Source organism: Macaca fascicularis, chromosome 16, assembly GCF_037993035.2.
Source record: "Macaca fascicularis isolate 582-1 chromosome 16, T2T-MFA8v1.1".
NCBI lineage: Eukaryota > Metazoa > Chordata > Mammalia > Primates > Cercopithecidae > Macaca > Macaca fascicularis.
This window is the reverse complement of record NC_088390.1, coordinates 60,379,488-60,400,247: the sequence shown is the minus strand read 5'-3', so window position 1 is coordinate 60,400,247 and position 20,760 is coordinate 60,379,488. Positions and strand designations below refer to the sequence as shown.

Below are 20,760 nucleotides of genomic sequence, written 5' to 3'. Positions count from 1 at the left end.
AATCTGGGAAAAATATGACCGACATCATGTATTAATACATGTAGAATAACTGGCAAAAATACGACCGTCGGTAACAACTGGTGTATCTAAGGAGATTTCTAGGCATTGTTTTGGGGGTGTGAATTGGCCTCTGAACAGGGAGTTCTTGAGGTGGTATATGGGAAGCTGTTATCTGAATAGCTACTGTCTCTGATGCTTAGCCAACAGTGGTTTGGGGCCATTGTTGGTCAGCAAAGGCAGTGTTTGGGAAGAAAGCCAGACATAGAGCAGAGGACAAAGTGGATTCTGACAGACATCTGTGAATCTGTCTCTAAGTGTGAAAAGATCATGAAAGTCATCAAAGGGTATTCATCAGTGCCTCACTCTGCTTTCCAAATCTTGTTCCATTTTTGTCCCGCTCGTAACCCAAACCATGTAGAGAAAAGACTTCTGGGAAACACTGTTACTACCGTAACCAAACTGACTCAGTAAAATCTGTCACAGAACCACATCAAATATTGAAAATTTAAAATTGACAACAGTGTGAAATCTGTTTTTAAATCATTTTTATTATAAAATGTACATAAGCGGCCGGGCGCGGTGGCTCAAGCCTGTAATCCCAGCACTTTGGGAGGCTAAGACGGGCGGATCACGAGGTCAGGAGATCGAGACCATCCTGGCTAAGACGGTGAAACCCCATCTCTACTAAAAAATACAAAAAACTAGCTGGGCGAGGTGGTGGGCACCTGTAGTCCCAGCTACTTGGGAGGCTGAGGCAGGAGAATGGCGTAAACCCAGGAGGCGGAGCTTGCAGTGAGCAGAGATCGCGCCACTGCACTACAGCCTGGGCGACAGAGCGAGACTCCATCTCAAAAAAATATGTATATATATACACATAAGATGTACCATGTAAAGCAATTTTAAGTGTAGAGTTCAGTGACATTAAGTACATTCACATTATTATGAAACATTCTCACCAACACTTGTTACTTTCTGTTTTTTTTTTTTTTCCCAAAATGGAGTCTCACTCTTGCCGGAGTGCAGTTGCCTGGTCTGGGCTCACTGCAGCCTCTGCCTCCCGGGTTCAAGCAATTCTCCTGCCTCAGCTTCCCGAGTAGCTGGGATTAGCTGAGATTACAAGTGTGTGCCACCACGCCTAGCTAATTTTTGTATTTTTAGTAAAGACAGAGTTTCACCGTGTTGGTCAGGCTGGTCTTGAACTCCTGACCTCGTGATCTTGGCCTCCCAAAGTACTGGGATTACAGGCCCCCCTCTGTTGTTTGTTTTTGAGACAGGATCTTGCTGTGTCACCCAGGCTCAGGCTGGAGTGAAGTTGCATAATCTTGGCTCACTGCAACCTCCACCTCTTGGACTCAAGCCATTTTCCTGCCTCAGTTTCCCAAGTAGCTGGGACTACAGGTACAAATGCGTGCCACCATGCTAATATTTTATATTTTTTTTTGTAGAGATGGGGTTGGCCAGGCTGGTTTCAAACTCCTGAGCTCAGGCAATCAGTCCGCCTCAGCAGCCTCCCAAAGTGGTGTGGTGGGATTATAGGCGTGAGCCCCTGCGCCTTGCCAGATTTTTTGTTTTAGAAAATGGCCTTCCTAATGATTATGAAGTGCTATCTTGTGGTTTTGATTTGCATTTTTGTAATGATTAGTGATGTTGAGCATCTTTTCACGTGCTTATTGGTCCCTTGTGTATTTTCTTGGGAGAAATGTCTGAATATTCAAGCCTTTTGCCCATTTTTTAGTTGGATTTTTTTTTGTTTTTCAGTTTGTAGGATTTCTTTATATACTTTGAGTATTAACTCCTTAGATAGATATTTGCAAGTATTTTCTCCTAATGTGTAGGTTGTCTTTTCATTCTGTTGATAGTGTTGATATTGTTACTACTGAGAGGTGGGGTTTTTTTGTTTTTTAGGTTTTTTTTTTTTTTTTTGGAGACGGAGTCTCACTCTGTTGCCCAGGCTGGAGTGCAGTGGCATGATCTTGGCTCACTGCAACCTCTGCCTCCCTGGTTAAAGTGATTCTCCTACCTCAGCCTCCGAGTAGCTGGGATTACAGGTGTACGCCACCACGCCCGGATAATCTTTGTATTTTTAGAAGAGACAGGGTTTCGCCATGTTGGCCAGGCTGGTCTCTGTTTCACATGTCCGTGTGAAGAGATCACCAAACAGGCTTTGTGTGAGCAACGTGGCTGTTTATTATTGTACACCTTGAAGGTGAAGTTAATTAAGTCGTGTTGTGGGGTTTGAGAGCTGGAATCGAATTTTTGTTGTGGGGTTTGAGAGCTGGAATCGAATTTTTGGAGCTTTTTCTAATGCCCGGAGGGGATTGGATAATAAAATGCATGTTGAGAATAAGATGGCCTTCTGGCCCCTCTGGGTCTAGGGTGGTAAAGCGTCTAAAGATTGCTGCTAAGCGGGCCATGAACTGGGCTGGGTTCTTTACCTTGAGTAGTTTCTTTAAGTTTGTCATAATTAACAGCTTTGTAAGCTGCCTTTTTAAGCGCTTCAACTAGGCAGGAAACCATGTAATCTCGCCTAGCTATACCTGGGGAATCTGCCTGATAGTTCCGTTGGGGATCTTCCTGGGGAACTGCTCTAATGCTTTTCTGGAGGTCTGGCTCATGAAGCCGGCGGTTATCGGCATGAGATTGGGCTAGAGAAAAAACTTTCCCGTTCATCTGGGGAGAGGGTAGAAGTTAGGATGACATTTAAGTCACTCCAGATTAAATTGTAGGACAGAGTTAGATATCGGAATTCCTGTATATATTTAGTGGGGTCTGATGAGAAAGAGCCTAAACGCTGGCTGATTTGGGAGAGGTCTGTTAGAGAAAAAGGCACATGTACCCTGACTATGCCTTCAGCTCCAGCCACCTCTCTAAGAGGAAATTATTGGGCAGGCAGGGGAGGGCTAGTCGCAGAACGAAACTGTAAGCCAGACCAGGTGTGAGGAGGGGAGATGATAGAAGGATTATAGAGTGGGGGAGCAGAGGCTAAGGAAGAATTGGAACCTGGCTTGACCTGGCGAGGAGCAGCCTGGGAAGAAGGGGAAAGGTGAGATGAGTCCGTAGAAAAGAAGGATTCAAAGGACTCAGAGCTTGGGGTGGAGACTGAAGGAACAGACAGGAGAGAAAGAAGAAAGATTTGGGATGAGTCTCACTGGGAGCAGAGACTAGGGAGGGACCAATGTGTAAAAAAATGCCTGGATGTCAGGCACTTCAGACCATTTGCCCATTTTTCAACAAAAATTATCTAGATCTTGTAGAATAGACAAATCAAAAGTGCCATTCTCTGGCCACTTGGAACTACCATCGAGTTTGTACTGGGGCCAAGCAGTATTGCAGAAGAAAATAAGATGCTTACATTTTAGGTCAGGCGAGAGCTGAAGAGGTTTTAAGTTCTTGAGAACACAGGCTAAGGGAGAAGAAGGAGGAATGGAGGGTGGAAGGTTGCCCGTAGTGAAGGAGGCAAGTTTAAAGAGAAGGGTAGAAACACGGAGAAGGGGGTGGGGAGCAGTCCTGGATTGCAACGTGGGTGAGCAGCCAAAGCAGGCATCCCCACAATTGACTTGCCACCAAGGGAACATGGGTGAATGATCAAGGCAGGCGTCCCCGCGGAGATGAGACACCAGTGGAACGTGGGTGAATAATCAAGAGAGGCATCCCCGTAATGATTAAACACCAAGGTAAGGCTGCCTTCCCGAGTCCATGACTGGCACCGGAGTTTTGGGTCCATGGATAAAACGTGTCTCCTTTGTCTCTACCAGAAAATGAAAGGAATTGAAATTAAGAGAAGGGAGAGATTGAAGGGTGGCACCAAGATGGAAAGGAGAGAGAAAGAGGTTGAGGGATAATGAGAGAGGTTGGAGAAGAGAGTAAAGAGAGGCCGCTTACCCGATTTAAAATGGGTGAGATGTTCCTTGGACTGGTTGGTCTGAGGACCCTAGGTCGTAGGTGGATCTCTTCACGGAGTGAGGATGAGGACAGCGGACTGGTCTCCCGGAGTCCGCCTGACCCGGGTCTTCGGCGGTCTTCGGCACCAAATGTTTCACATGTCCACGTGAAGAGATCACCAAACGGGCTTTGTGTGAGCAACATGGCTGTTTATTTCACCTGCAGGTGGGCTGAATCCAAAAAAGGAGTCAGCAAAGGTGCTGGGATTATCATGAGTTCTTACAGATTTTGGGATAGGTGGTGGAGTTGAAAGCAAGGTTTTGGGGGTAGGGGGTGGATCTCACAAAGTACATTCTCAAGGGTGGGGAGAATTACAAAGAAACTTCTTAAGGGTGGGGGAGATTATAAAGAACATTGATCAGTTAGGGTGGGGTAGAAACAAATATCAATGGTGAAATGTCATCAGTTAAGCTATTTTCACTTCTGTGGATCTTCAGTTGCTTCAGGCATCTGGATGTATACGTGCAGGTCACTGGGGATATGATGGCTTAGCTTAGGCTCAGAGGCCTGACAGTCTCAAACTACTAACTTCAAGTGATCCATCTGCCTCAGCCTCCCAAAGTGCTAGGATTACAGCGTGAGCCACTGCTCCCGGCCTTATATGCCATCTTGAGAAGGCTAAGGGATGCCTGGATAGCTAGTAAAACATTATTTCTGGGTGTGTCTGTGAGGGTGTTTCTGGAAGAGGTTAGTATTTAAATCAGTAGATTGAGTAAAGAAAGATCAGCCCTCACCAGTGTGGGCCAGCATCATCCAATCAGCTGAGGGCCTGAATAAAAACAAAAAGGTGGAGGAAGGGAAAATACTGCCTCTCCTTGAGCTGAGACGTTCTTTTTCTCTTTTCCTGGGACATCAGAGCCACTGTTCTGGCATTTGGACGCTGGTAATACTGCCTCACCTCCACCTCTGATTCTTAGGCCTTTGGACTCTGACTGGATTACACTATAAGCTTTTTGTGAGCCAGTTCTTATAATAAATCTCTTCATATATATATATATGCATATATATATGAGAAGAGTTTATATATATGTGATTGTTTCTGTTTCTCTGGAAAACCTGAACTAATACTTTGTTCAAAAGTTGAGGCAAAATAAAAACGTTTCCAGATAAGCAAATACTGAGAGAATTTTTTAGCAGGCTTGCCTTACTAAAGGAAGTCCCTCAAGCTGAAACGATATGGTACCAGATGGTAACTTGAAGAAAAAGAAGAGCAGAAGTTAATTTCAGAGGTAAATATGAACGACAATAAATGTTTCTTTTATTATCTTAACTGAATCAAAGGCATTTGCCAGCTGGGCATGGTGACTCCTGTAATCGCAACACGTTGGGAGACTGAGGCAGCTTTGCTTGAGCCCCAGAAGTTGGAGGTTGTAGTGAGCTATGTTTGTGCCAACCCACTCTAGCCTGGGTGACATAGTAAGACACTAAGACACTGTCTCAGAAAAAAGGGGATTTCTCATAAGACGATAATTATAAAACTGTTTAAGATACGAGAAGGCAATATAAAAGGAACAGAAGAACAAAAGATATGAGACAGAGAAAGCATATAGAATGAGAGACATGTCTAACAGTGACAGTGAATTGTTGACATAAAGATATATGTATAGATTAATGGAACAGTATTGAGAATCTAGAAATAATGCCGACATTTATGGTCAAGTGATAGTTGATTAAGGTACTAAAGCAATTCAGTTGGGCAAAAAATTGTCTTTTTTTTTTTTTTGAGACAGAGTTTCACTCTTGTTGCCTAGGTTGGAGTGTAGAGGCATGAACTCGGCTCACCGCAACCTCCTCCTCCTGGGTTCAAGTGATTCTCCTGCCTCAGCCTCTCTAGTAGCTGGGATTACAGGCATGCAGCACCACGCCCGGCTAATTTTGTATTTTTAGTAGAGATGGGTTACTCCATGTTGATCAGGCTGGTCTCGGACTCCCAACCTCGGTGATCCACCTGCCTTGGCCTCCCAAAGTGCTAGGATTGCCGGCATGAGCCATCGCACCCAGCCCCATTTGCTTTAAAGACTGTTTGAAATGGGACTAGGTGCAATAGCTCACGCCTGTAATCCCAGCACTGTGGGAGGCCAAGGTGGGAGGAGCGCTTGAGTTTAGGAGTTTAAGACTAGCCTGGGCAACATAGTTAGACCTTGTCTCTACTAGAAAATTAAAAAAAAAAAAAAAAAAAGCCATACGTGGTGGCACACACCTGTAGTTCCAGCTTCTCAGGAGGCTGAGGTGGGAGAACTGCTTGAGCCTGGGAGGTCAAGGCTGCAATGAGAGGTGATCGCACCACTGCACTCCACCCTGGGTGACAGAGTGATACCCTGTCTCAAAACAAACGCAAATGTAGGCCGAGTGCAAGGGCTCATGCCTGTAATCCTAGCCGCCTGGGAGGCCAAGGCAGACAGATTGCTTGAGTCAAGGAGTTCAAGACTATCCTAGGCAACATGACGAAACCCCTTCTCCATAAAATATAGACAAGATAGCTGAGCATGGTGACATGTACCTGTAGTCCCAGCCACTTGTTAGGGGGCTGAGTTGGGATGATCATTTGAGCCCAAGAAGTCGAGGCTGCAGTGAGCCATGATAGTGCCACTATACTCCAGCCTCAGTGACAGAGTGAAACCTTGTCTCAAAACAAAACAAATGGTGGTGAAACAATTGCATTATATACATGCAGACCAGATGAAGTTGTGCTCTCACCTCATACCACATACAATAATTAACTCAAAATGAATCTTAGACTTAAGCGTATAAGCTAAAACCATAAAACATTTTTTTTCTTTTTTTGAGATGGAGTCTCACTCTGTCACCCAGGCTGGAGTGCAGTGGCACGATCTCAGCTCACCGCAACCTCTGCCTCCTGGGTTCAAATGATTCTCCTGCCTCAGCCTACCAAGTAGCTGGGGATTACAGGCGCATGCCACCATGCCTGGCTAATTTTTGTATATTTAGTAGAGACAGGGTTTCACCATATTGGCCAGGCTGGTCTCGAACTCCTGACCTCGTGATCTGCCCGCCTTGGCCTCCCAAAGTGCTGGGATTACAGGCGTGAGCCACCCCACCTGGCCAAAACTTCTAAAATATAGGAGAAAATTTTTATGAAATTGGATTAGGCAAAGGCAAAGGAGTTTTTTTGTTTGTTTTTTGTTTTTGGAGACAAAGTCTCGCTCTTGTACCCCAGGCTGGAGTGCAATGGCACAGTCTCAGCTCACTGCAACCTCTGCCTCCTGGGTTCAATCGATTCTCCTGCCTCAGCCTCCCGAGTAGCTGGGATTACAGGCGCCTGCCACCACGCCCAGCTAATTTTTGTATTTTTAGTAGAGACGGGGTTCCACCATGTGGCCAGGCTGGTCTCGAACTCCTGACCTCAGGTGATCTACCCCTCCTTGGCCTCCCAAATTGCTGGGAGTACAGGCATGAGCCACCGTGCCTGGCCCAGGAGTTCTTGTATATGACATCAAAAGCATGACACATCAAGAAAAAAAATTGCACTTTATCAAAATTGAAAACATTAGTGTATCAAAAGACACCATTAAGAAGTAGAAAACGGGGGCCGGGTGCGGTGGCTCAAGCCTGTAATCCCAGCACTTTGGGAGGCCGAGATGGGCGGATCATGAGGTCAGGAGATCAAGACCATCCTGGCTAACACGGTGAAACCCCGTCTCTACTAAAAAATACAAAAAACTAGCCGGGTGAGGTGGCAGGCACCTGTAGTCCCAGCTACTCAGGAGGCTGAGGCAGGAGAATGGTGTGAACCCGGGAGGCGGAGCTTGCAGTGAGCCGAGATCCGGCCACTGCACTCCAACCTGGGCCACAGAGCAAGACTCTGTCTCAAAAAAAAAAAAAAAAAGAAGAAGTAGAAAACACAGTCTGGGTGACATGGAAGAAAGTATTTGCAAATCAAATAATCAAATGATTTATATAAAGGGCTATTCAAAATATATGAAGAAGGCCAGGTGTGGTGGCTCATGCCTGTGATCCCAGCACTTTGGGAGGCTGGTCTCAAACTTAGGGACTCAAACAGTCCACCTACCTCAGCCTCCCAAAGTACTGGGATTACAGGCGTGAGCCACCACGCCTGGCCACAGTGTTTTTTAAACAAGAAATTTTAGGCCGGGCTTGGTGGCTCACGCCTGTAATCCCTGCACTTTGGGAGGCTGAGGCAGGTGGATCACTTGAGGTCAGGAGTTAGAGACCAGCCTGACCAACATGGTGAAACGCCGCCTCTACTAAAAATAAAAAATTAGCTGGGCGTGGTGGCGCATTCCTGTAATCCCAGCTACTTGGGAGACTGAGGCAGGAGAATCACTTTAACCAGGGAGGCAGAGGTTCTAGTGAGCTGAGATTGTGCCATTGCACTCCAGCCTGGACAACAAGAGCAAAACTCTGTCTCAAAAACAAACGAACAAAAAAACCAAGAAATTTTATGTGGTGAACATCCCTTGAAATAAATGGACTATAATCTGGATCTCCAAAGTTTTGTTTTTTCAAATATTTTAATTGATATTTTATTTGTTGTAGTATAATTCAGTCTGTCTGTTGTGCTATCATTCATATCGTATTTGCTGATTGGGTAACATTCAGTGTATTAAGTATTTTTATTGCATTTTTTTGCAAGGCAGTCTGCTATAGAGATACATCGTGAAAAAGCCACAAAAGGCTGCTTAGGAATTTATAGTCAAAAAGAGGGGAGGGATTAGAGTACTTCCAGATTCCTGACATATAAATAACATTCATTGATTCAGCGATTCCTAGGCACTGTGTGGGTTGCTGACTATATTGTGGTGACAAAACAGACAAGGTCCCTTTCCTCTCAGAGCTTGCAGTCTGGTAACACCAACGTAGAACTGGTATTCTGAGCTTTGGGATGAGGTTTCATAGGAGAAGGAACAGTCACATCCAGTTAACGAGATTGAGAAAGACATCATGGAATAGGTAGTAAGTGCAGTGGACATTAATCTCTTTGTATTGACGGAGTAGTCAGGTTTCATTGCACAGGTACTCTAAAGAAAATAGCATGAACAAAAAAGCAAGAGCTTGTTTGAGGAGAAGCAAATGGTCCTCAGGTGCTATCTTACTTGTTTTCCCCCTGTTGGTTAGACTTCACTATATATCATTAAATAAAAGATGCCGTGAATTATAAACTAGAACATTATTTTATACACAGATGCTTTTGATTTTTAATTGTAAGATGGATCCTGATTTCACAGATGCTAGAATGCGAAAATACTTGTGCCTTTAAAATTTCTGTGGTAAAATACACGTAACATAATATTTACCATCTTAACTGTTTTTAAATGTACATTACACAGTTCAGTAGTGTTAAGTACATTCACAGTGTTGTACAAGAAATCTTCAGAACTCATCATCTTGAAAAATGAAACATTTTTAAGATAAAAATAGGCCGGGCGCAGTGGCTCACGCCTGTAACCCCAGCACTTTGGGAGGCCGAGGCGGGTGGATCATGAGGTCAAGAGATCGAGACCATCCTGGCCAACATGATGAAACCCCGTGTCTACTAAAACTACAAAATTTAGCTGGGTGTGGTGGCGCTTGTCTGTAATCCCAGCTACTTGGGAGGCTGAGGCAGGATAATCGCTTGAATCTGGGAGGCGGAGGTTGCAGTGAGCCGAAATCGCGCCACTGCACTCCAGCCTGGTGACAGAGCGAGACTCTGTCTCAAAAAAATAAAAAAATTAAAAAAGTATGGTAGTCTCCCTTATCCATGGGGAATATGTTCCAAGACCCCTGGTGGAAGCCTAAAATTGCATATAGTATAGAACCCTATATATACTATTATTTTTTTCTATACTTATATACCTATAATAAGGTATGCTTTATAAATTAGGCACAGTAAGAGATTAACAAAAATAATAAAATAGAACAATTGTAACACTATACTGTAATAAAGTTGTGTGAATGTCTCTTTAACCTGTTTTCAGACTGTGGCTGACCATGGACCGTAGAAAGGAAAACTACTGATAAGGGGGGATTTAGTAAGTTTAGCTGCATATATTTTAGTAAGTTTAGCTGCCTATGTATTAGTAAGTTTAGCTGCATATGTCAGAGACCCAAATTAAAATTGGCTTAAATATTTATGTTTTATTTTCTCTCATGAAGTCCAGATGTAGACAGTTTTTGCTGGCATGGTATCCCTGCAATCATCTGCAGACTTTTTATAGTTTTCTGCTTGTCTTTGAAACTGTGGCCTTCAACTTCATGATACAAGATGCAGTTCCAGGCATCCTAATCCTATTCTAAGCAGCAGAATTAAGAAAGGGAGAAAGAAAAAGGACATACCCTCTCTCTTTAAGTACTCTCTTGAAATTGTACATAGCACTTTTTCTTACAACCTGCTGGTCAAGACTCACTGAATCATGCCTAGCTGCAAGGGGAATAGTCTTCCCACACAGCCATGTGCTGGCTAAAAATTGGGAATTCTGTATATAATCTGTAAAGCTTGAATAATTATAGGTCAGATCTTATACTTGGTAGATTTAATTTAAATTAAATCTACTTTAGTACTGGTAGATTTAATTTAAATCTACTTTAGTACTTGGTAGATTTAATTTAAGCAGTAGGGGTCACTGTTGAACAAGTATTTCTTTCTTTTTTTTTTTTTGTTTGAGACAGTTTCATTCTGTTGCCCAGGCTGGAGCTCAGTGGCGCGATCTCGGCTCACTGCAACCTCTGCCTCCTGGGTTCAAGCGATTCTCATGCCTCAGCCTCCCAAGCAGTTGGGACTACAGGTACACGCTACCACACCGGGCTGATTTTTGTATTTTTTAGTAGAGACGGGGTTTCACCATGTTGGCCAGTCTGGTCAACTCCTGAGCTCAAGTGATCCGCCTGCCTCAGCCTCCGAAAGTGCTGGGATTACAGATGTGAGCCACTGTGCTTGGCCATTTCTTTCCTATTTTTTTTAATGTATTTTTTCAGACATGGGGTCTCGTTATCTTGCCCAGGCCGGACTTGAACTCCTGGGATCAAGTGATACTCCCCTTCAGCCTACCAAGTAGCTGGGACTACTGGCACACACCACTGCGTCTGGCTCTTTCCTAGTTTCTTTGTTCAACCTGTCGGCCCTTTTCCATCCAACCGCTGGTTTTAGAGCCTCCTGAAGTGGTTTCTTGGGTCCTGTTTATTTACTAAGCATTTAAATTAAATGTATTATGTTAGTAAACAGATCCCTCGAATACGTCAAACTGAGATTTAAAAACTGATAGGAAAGGCAAAAATAATATGCGTGCGTGCGCGCACACACATACAAGCTGTTAATATTCAGTAATTCTATTAGATGATATAATTCTAAATTGGAACAAGTGGCTTCAAAGTTGTTTCCTCAGCTATGTAAGTTATAGAAAAACAACTATAATTTTATATAAATCAACAGTATATTATTGTATACAAACCACGTTGCTTCACTTTTTAAAAACCAATATATTTAAGAACATTCTACCCCTAGAAATCTAAAAACCAATATATTTAAGAACATTCTACCTCTAGAAGTCATGGCTATTGCAGTGTCTGCTTGCATGTTTAGGTGATACTGTCCTTTGAAACAATAAGAAGAGAAGAATCTAGTTACTCCCATGTTTTTCCGCTGATTGCTTCCTTGTAATTGTTTATAGATAGATTACAGAAATATATCATGATACGTCCAGTGTTAATATAAAACCAGATTACACCTAAGAATGTTAAACATTTGAGTAGTTATTTCCTCTACAACTGTTACATTGAAAATCCTTCACAAGATTGTTGTAATTTGTTATAGCCTTGATCTAAATTGTTTTGACTCCTTTTATATTTTTGAATGAGAAACCTAGAGTTTGGATTCAACTGAAATATAAAATAGTAAAATATGTAAAACACATATTCTATTGCTTTTGTGAAATATTTGTTTTATAAACAATAGCATGAACAGGAGCAGAAACCATTTGGGTTTCCTAGAAAACATCTAGTGTTATTGTGTCTACTTTTAGGATTATTATTATTATTATTATTTTTTTTTTTTTTTCAGACGGAGTCTTGCTCTGTCACCCAGGCTAGAGTGCAATGGCCGGATCTCAGCTCACTGCAAGCTCCGCCTCCTGGGTTCACGCCATCCTCCTGCCTCAGCCTCCTGAGTAGCTGGGACTACAGGCGCCCGCCACCTCTCCCGGCTAGTTTTTTTTTGTATTTTTTAGTAGAGACGGGGTTTCACCGTGTTAGCCAGGATGGTCTCGATCTCCTGACCTTGTGATCCGCCCGTCTCGGCCTCCCAAAGTGCTGGGATTACAGGCTTGAGCCACCGCGCCCGGCTGGATGATGATGATGATGATGATGATTATTATTATTATTATTATTATTATTTTGTGAGACAGAGTTTCTCATTGTCCAGGCTGGAGTGCAATGATCTCAGCTCACTGCAACCTCTGCCTCCCGGGTTCGAACAATTCTCCTGTCTCAGCCTCCTGAGTAGCTGGGATTACAGGCGCGCACCACCACGTCCTGCTAATTTTTTGTATTTTTAGTAGATACGGGGTTTCACCATGTTAGCCAGGCTGGTCTCGAACTCCTGACCTCATGTGATCTGCCCACCTCGGCCTCCCAAAGTGCTGGGATTACAGGTGTGAGCCACTGTGCCTGGCTTTAGGATTATTTTCTAATGTCTATTGCTGTGTCACTTCAAGGGATAATATTCTGGTTATGTGTTATTTTCTCCTGAGATCCTGAATCTACTTCATCTGATCTATTGGTTCTTAAACTTTAGGGTACATCGGTATCACATAGAGGTCTTGTTAAAATAGAGATTGCCCCGCTTTCTGTCCTGTCCACCTACCCCCAGTCTTTGATTCTACAGGTGTAGGGAAAATCCTGAGAATTTTCAATTCTTTAAGTTCCGGGTTGATGCTGATACTCATGCTCAGGGGACCATCCCTTCTTAACCACTAATCTGGTTCTTTCTTACAAAGCTGGAGTTAGGATACTTACGTGCAGAAGAAAGGGGAGGGAAATACCAATCTGGACAGATGTCTTACACATAATGGCATTTCCCAAATGGTTCCAGGGTGCTGTTTCTTTTTCCCTTCACTTTAATGCTCCTACAGAGGCAGCAGCATTCTTAGTTTATATAGACCAAAGCAAGGGAGGAAATTAACTGTTGTGATTTTTTTTTTTTTTTTTTGCTTCTTTTTTTGTTTTTGTTTTCGAGAAGGAGTCTAGCTCTGTTGCCCAGGCTGGAGTGCCATGGCATGATCTCCACTCACTGCAACCTCTGCCTCCCAGGTTCAAGCGATTCTCCTGCCTCTGCCTCCCAAGTAGCTGGGATTACAGGCATGCACCACCACGCCTCGCTAATTTTGTATTTTTAGTAGAGACGGGATGTCTCCATGTTGGTCAGCTGGTCTCGAACTCCTGGCCTCAGTTGATCCGCCCGCCTTGTCCTCCTAAAGTTACAGGTGTGAGCTACCATGCCTGACGCTTCTTTGTTTTATATGTGAAATTGTAGAAGTCGTGTGAACAACATATAACGTTTTTTTATTTTCCATTATTATGTATATTCAAGTGAACATAGTGCCTTATTAGGTGAGATGCGGCATTTAAAACTTTGTTTTCTAAAATTAAAATGATTAAGTTTTACTTTTTGTGGATTTGGGTTGGACATAGTCCTAGTAGATTGAGTGTTTGATAGAATATTTAAAATAATTTTTTGTGCATGAAACAAAGTTTTGACTGCATCTTTTTTTTTTTTTTGAGATGGAGTCTCGCTCTGTCGCCCAGGCTGGAGTGCAGTGGCACAATCTCAGCTCACTGCAAGCTCCGCCTCTCGAGTTCATGCCGTTCTCCTGCCTCAGCCTCCTGAGTAGCTGGGACTATAGGCGCTAGCCACCATGCCCAGCTAATTTTTTGTATTTTTAGTAGAGACGTGGTTTCACTGTGTTAGCCAGGATGGTCTCGATCTCCTGACCTCGTGATCCGCCTGCCTCAGCCTCCCAAAGTGCTGGGATTATAGGCGTGAGCCACTATGCCTGGCCTCGAGTGCATCTTGACTGTGACTTATCACAAGAGGTTAGATATGGAATTTTCTTTTTTTTTTTCCCCCGGAGGTGGGGTCTCACAGTTTTGTCCAGGCTGGAGCAGTTGTGCAACCACTGCTTGATGCATCCTTGACCTCTTGGTCTCAAGCTATCCTCCTGCCTCAACTTCCCAAGGTACAGGGATTATAGGCACGAGTCACCTGACTCAGCCCAAAATCTGAAATAATTTGAGTGCTAACATGACACCACTATGGAAAATTCTGACCAGGCATGGTGGCTTGCACCTGTAATCCCAGCCTTTGTTTTTTGTTTTGTTTTGTTTTGTTTGTTTTTTTTGAGACAGTCTCGCTGTGTTCCCCAGGCTGGAGTGCAGTGGCCTGATCTCAGCTCACTGCAACCTCCATCTCCCGGGTTCAAATGATTCTCCTGCTTCAGCCTCCCAAGTATCTGGGATTATAGGCACCCACCACCATGCCTGGCTAATTTTTGTATTTTTAGTAGAGATGAGGTTTCATCATGTTGGCCAGGATGTTTCAAACTCATGACCTCAAGTGATCTGCTGGCCTCAGCCTCCCAAAGTGCTGGGATTACAGGCATGAACTGCTGTGCCCAGCCTAATCCCAGCAATTCGAGAGGCTGAGGCAGGAGGATCTGTTGAGCTCAGGCGTTCAAGACTAGCTTGGGCAACATAGTGAGATCCCGTCTCTACAATAAATACAAAAATTAAGCGTAGCACATTTCTGTAGTCCTAGCTACTCAGGAGGCAGAAGGGGGAGTATTGTTTGAGTCCGGAGGTCAAGGCTGCAGTCATCTATGATAGGAGCACTGTACTCCAACCTGGGCAACAGAGTGAGACCTTGTCTCAAAAGTAAGAACATGTAAACACATTACAACTTTGTGTATTAGTGCCTGTGAGTGCACCCAAAGAATAATGACCATAGCGATACAGTATCTTCGAAACCATGTTATTTAAGAACATTAGAAGAACCTGACTGGGCACAGTGGCTCACTTATGTAATCCCAACACTTTGGGAGGCTGAGGCAGGAAGATCACTTTGAGGCCAGGAGTTTCAGACCAGCTTGGTCAACATAGTGAGACTCCATCTTTTTTTTTTTTTTTTGGAGACGGAATCTCACTCTGTCGCCAGGCTGGACTGCAGTGGCATGATCTCGGCTCACTGCAGCCTCCGCTCCCAGGTTCAAGGGATTCTCCTGCCTCAGCCTCCCGAGTAGCTGGGACTACAGGTGTGTGTCACCATTCCCAGCTAATTTTTGTATTTTTAGTAGAGACTAGCTTTCACCATGTTGACCAGGATGGTCTCGATCTCTTGACTTCGTGATCCCACCTGCCTTGGACTCCCAAAGTGCTGGGATTACAGGCGTGAGCCGCTGCGCTCGGCCAAGACGCTGCGCTCGGCTGAGACGCCACCTTTTGTGTGTGTGTGTGACACAGCCCTCAGGAGATCCTGAGAACATGTGCCCTGTGAGACTCTCTCTCTACCAAGAAATAAACAATAAAAAAGACAAACCCAACCTTGTTTAGAGAGAAATGTAATGGTTTAGTTTTGAAAGACTGCCTTCTGAGGAGGGATTGGTTTTTTTTTTTCTCCTAAAAAATGTAATTGTCAAACCTGACAAAATCAAGAAATGGGGAAAGGATTCCCTATTTAATGGGCTGGGAAAACTGGCTAGCCATATGTAGAAAGCTGAAACTGGATCCCTTCCTTACACCTTATACAAAAATTGATTCAAGATGGATTAAAGACTTAAATGCTAGACCTAAAACCATAAAAACCCTAGAATAAAACCTAGGCAGGTACCATTCAGGACATAAGCATGGGCAAGGACTTCATGACTAAAACACCAAAAGCAATGGCAACAAAAGCCAAAATTGACCAATGGGATCTAATTAAACTAAAGAGCTTCTGCACAGCAAAGGAAACTACCATCAGAGTGAACAGGCAACCTACAGAATGGGAGAAAATTTTTACAATCTACTCATCTGACAAAGGGCTAATATCCAGAATCTACAAAGAACTTAATATCCAGAATCTACAAGAAAAAAAAACCATCAAAAAGTGGGCAAAGGATATGAACAGACACGTCTCAAAAGAAGACATTTATGCAGCCAACAGACACATGAAAAAATGCTCATCATCACTGGCCATCAGAGAAATGCAAATCAAAACCACAATGAGATACCATCTCACACCAGTTAGAATGGCTATCATTAAAAAGTCAGGAAACAACAGGTGCTGGAGAGGATGTGGAGCAATAGGAACACTTTTACACTGTTGATGGGACTGTAAACTAGTTCAGCCATTGTGGAAGACAGTGTGGTGATTCCTCAAGGATCTAAAAGTAGAAATACCATTTGACCCAGCCATCCCATTACTGGGCATATACCCAAAGGATTATAAATCATGCTGCTATAAAGACACATACACACATGTGTTTGAAGCTGGAAACCATCATTCTGAGCAAACTATCACAAGGACAGAAAACCAAACACCACATGTTCTCACTCATAGGCGGGAATTGAACAATGAGAACACTTGGACACAGAGTGGGGAACATCACACACCGGGGCCTGTCGTGGGATGTGGGGAGAGGGGAGGGATAGCATTAGGAGATACACCTAATGTAAATGACGAGTTAACGAGTTAAGGGGTGCAGCACACCAACATGGCACATGTATACATATGTAACAAACCTGCACGTTGTGCACATGTACCCTGTAACTTAAAGTATAATGAAAAATATATAATTGTCAGTCACTAGCATTTCTAGTAGTCTGTCTGTTGCACTGAAACCTGTTAAATGATTGAACTTTTTGTTACAAAGTATTGTTGCTTTTTTAACAATCTTTGTTCCAGTTTCTTTTCATTTCACTGTCCCTGTTAATCTTACAGAGACCTGTATCATCTTTCACTTGGACCATAATTTTAATGGATTCCTAATTTTATTTCCTTGCTACTAGTCCAGAGTTCAGTGTCTTTAGGATTCTCTTCCCTATGGTGTTGTTTCACATTTCTAACCTGTATACAGGTTTCCTTCATGGTGTAGTCCCACCATCCATTTAATAAACCATTATTATTATTATTATTATTTTTTTTCTGAGACAGGATCTCACTCTGTCGCCCAGTCTGGAGTGCAGTGGTGTGAACATGCTCCACTGCATCGTTGACTTCCTGGGCTCAAGTGATCCTCCCACCTCAGCACCCCTAAGTAGCTGGGACTACAGGTGTACACCATCACATCTGATTGATTTATTATTTATAAATCTTTTTACATCTTTTTTCAAGATGAGATCTCACTATATTGCCCAGGCTGGTCTTTGAACTCCTGAGCTCCAGCCATCCTCCCACCTTGGCCTCCCAAAGTGCTGGGCTTGCAGGCATGAGCTACCACTTGCAGCCAATGCCTGGTTAATTTTTGTGTTTTTGTAGAGAGAGGATTTTGCCATGTTGCCCAGAGGTAGATTTATTGATTTCCTGCCATGTGTCAGGTTCTGTGCACAACCCTGAAAATATGGCAGACGTAACAGGCATGCTCCCTGCCCTCACAGAGCTTTCCATTTATCTGGAACGTAGGTTATTGTAATCATTAGAAAATACTTATGCCAGGCTCGGTGGCTCACACCTGTAATCCTAGCACTTTGGGACACTGAGGTGGGAGGATCCATTGAGCTCAGGAGTTTGAAACCAACCTGGCCAACATGGTGAAACCTCGTCTCTACTAAAAGTACAAAAATTAACCAGGTGTGGTGGCAGGGGCCCATAATCCCAGCTACTCAGGAGGCTGAGGCAGGAGAATTGCTTGAACCTGGGAGGTGGAGGTTGCAGTGAGCTGAGATTGTGCCGCTGCACTCCAGCTTGGGCAATAGAGTGAAACTCTGTCTCAAAAAAAAAATCAGTAGTAAAATTATTCTTTAAATGAGATTGAGGAGCAGTGCATTTTATCTGTGACTTCCCTACCATATCTGCTTTCTCTTCATTACTTCTACTTTGAATCTCCATGAGATACCAGGATCTTCATGTATGACTCCATTTTATTTTTCCCAGCTGATTTCTGGCCTTCTTTTAAGACTCAGATACACATCCAGGTAGAATTCATTGTGCCATTCTTTGTTCTCTCTTATATCTCTTGTCATCTATCTATAGTAATTAGTAAATTATTTGCTTGCTTTTGTTTTCTTCATTGTAGTGCAAGAGCTTCTTAAGGACAGAGATAGTGTCTTATTTTCTTTTTATCCCATTGTCTAGAAAAGTGCCTGATAGGGTATTCAGTAATGTTTATTGCATGACCTTAAGAGGAATTTCTGCAATACTTAATAGCAGCGATGGAACATATTTCTCTCAGCTTTGGTCATGTGTATGTGCCATTTTTATTGGGCTTTTGATTGTGTATGGTATTTGATTTTTTATATAGCTTACTAGACAAGCTTATAGTCATGATCTCCTTTGTGGCAAAAATGGTGGCTCTCATTAAAAGTACCCATTGTGGGCCGGGCGCGGTGGCTCAAGCCTGTAATCCCAGCACTTTGGGAGGCCGAGACGGGCGGATCACGAGGTCAGGAGATCGAGACCATCCTGGCTAACACGGTGAAACCCCGTCTCTACTAAAAAGTACAAAAAACTAGCCGGGCGAGGTGGCAGGCGCCTGTAGTCCCAGCTACTCGGGAGGCTGAGCCAGGAGAATGGCGTAAACCCGGGAGGCGGAGCTTGCAGTGAGCAGAGATCCGGCCACCGCACTCCAGCCTGGGTGACAGAGCGAGACTCCGTCTCAAAAAAAAAAAAATAAAAAAAATAAAAGTACCCATTGTGAGTAATTTGATTATTTTGTTAAATGATCACTTGAGTGCATGAAGAATGCTATGGTGGCAGTTATGAAGCACTATTGGTTTTCTGCACAATATATAAACATGAAAGAGAATATTTTCCTTTTTTAACTTTTATTTTTACTGAGATGGAGTCTTGCTCTGTCACCTAGGCTGGAGTGTAGGGGCGCCATCTCAGCTCACTTCAAGCTCTGCAGCCTGGGGTTCAAGTGATTCTCATGCCTCAGTCTCCCGAGCAACTGGTACTACAAACGTGTGCCACCACACCCAGGTAATTTTTTTGTATTTTTAGTAGAGATGGGGTTTCGCCATGTTGGCCAGGCTGGTCTCGAACTCCTCACCTCAGGTGATCCACCCATCTCAGCCTGCCAAAGTTCTGGGATTACAAGTGTGAGCCGCTGTGCCCGGCCAAAAGAGAATAGTTTCTATTCCAGATTTCTGAACATCTCCTTGAACAAGTAAATGTGAGCCAAGTTTGGGGAGTCACCTTCTCTTAATGGCATATTAAAATAGTCACTCCATAGTGATGTGAGCTGAACAGTAAACCTTTTCTTTTTTTTTTTTTTTTTTTTTTTTTGGAGAGGGGTTCTCACTCTCTCGCTGAGTCTGGAATGCAGTGGTGTGATCTCGGCGCACTGCAACCTCCACTTCTCTGACTCAGGCAATCCTCCCACCTCAGCCTCCCACGTAGCTAGGACCACAGACGCACACCACTATGCATGGTTAATTTTTTGTGTTTTTTGGTAGAGACAGAGTTTGGACATGTTGGCTGGGTACGGTGGCTCTTGCCTGCAATCTCAGCACTTTGGGAGGCCAAGGGCCAAGGCAGGTGGATCACGAGGTCAGGAGTTGAAGACCAGCCTGACCAAGTTGGTGAAACCCCCGTCTGTATTAAAAATACAAAAATTAGCTGGGGGCCATGGCAGGCACCTGTGTAATCCCAGCTACTCGGGAGGCTGAGGCAGGAGAATCACTTGAACCCAGGCGGCAGAGGTTGCGGTGAGCCGAGATCGCACCACTGCACTCCAGCCTGGGTGACAGAGTGAGACTCAGTCTCAAAAACAAACAAAAAGTAGCCGGCCATGGTGGCACGCACCTGTAACCCCAGCTACTCAGGAGACTGAGGCAGGAGAGTCGCTTGAAACTGGGAAGCAGAAGTTGCAGGAGCTGAGCTCATGCCACTGCACTCCAGACTGGGCAACAGAGCAAGACTCTGTCTCAAAAAAAAAAAAAAAAAAGAAGTTTCGCCATGTTGCCTAGGCTGGTCTTGAACTCCTCAGCTCAAGCAATGCACCTGCCTCAGCCTCTGAAAGTGCTGGAATTACAGATGTGAGTTGCTCTGCCCGGCCTCTGAGCAGTAGACCTTTGGTAACTAACCTTCCTATCTGTAAAGTGAAGATAATAGGGATGGTATGAAGATTAAAACCATTAATATGTGAAAACACCTGAAACAGTATCTGATACTTAATGTATCCTGACTGCTATTAGTTCTTTTTCTTTGGAGACAGGGAATGAATTAAATGCCTCAAAGATCTTTTTCATCTTAAAGAGTCTCCAAAATTATGACTTTGGTTTATGATACCCACTGTATTTTTTTTTACCTCTTTCCTGAGAGCATTGCCTCTAAACTATTGAGTTGAACATTCTGTAATAAAATATTAAGTAACACTTGACACTCTGATTTTGTTTTTGCAGATGTTCTCAAATAGTGATGAAGCTGTAATCAATAAAAAACTTCCCAAAGAACTCCTGTTACGGTGAGTCTGAATACTAATTTTAGGTGTTTTTTTGTGTGTATGTCATATTTGTCTGTTTAAATTTTTTTTAACTTTTTGCCAATTTTCATATATGTATAGTATCTGTATCTGAATTTTTAAATTTGATTGCTTTGAACAATCTTACTCTACATTTTTTAGATGTCAATCAAGATATTTCAAAATTTAGTACCAACTTTTTCTGTTC

The 20,760-nt window shown here is 43.4% G+C and overlaps 1 protein-coding gene across 19 annotated transcripts in view; it reads left to right on the top strand.

Moving 5' to 3' along the window:
* The window catches only part of FBXL20 (F-box and leucine rich repeat protein 20), a 172,991-nt gene that overhangs the window by 45,360 nt on the left and 106,871 nt on the right, over positions 1-20,760 (top strand). For all 19 annotated transcript variants that reach the window (XM_074019489.1, XM_074019488.1, XM_065531467.2 and 16 more), the window contains one exon: positions 20,494-20,555. Coding sequence is in view for 16 of the 19 variants with exons in the window: in XM_065531467.2 (XP_065387539.1) it covers positions 20,494-20,555 (62 nt within the window). In the remaining 3 variants the exon portion in view is untranslated. The remainder of the gene's footprint in view (positions 1-20,493; positions 20,556-20,760) is intronic.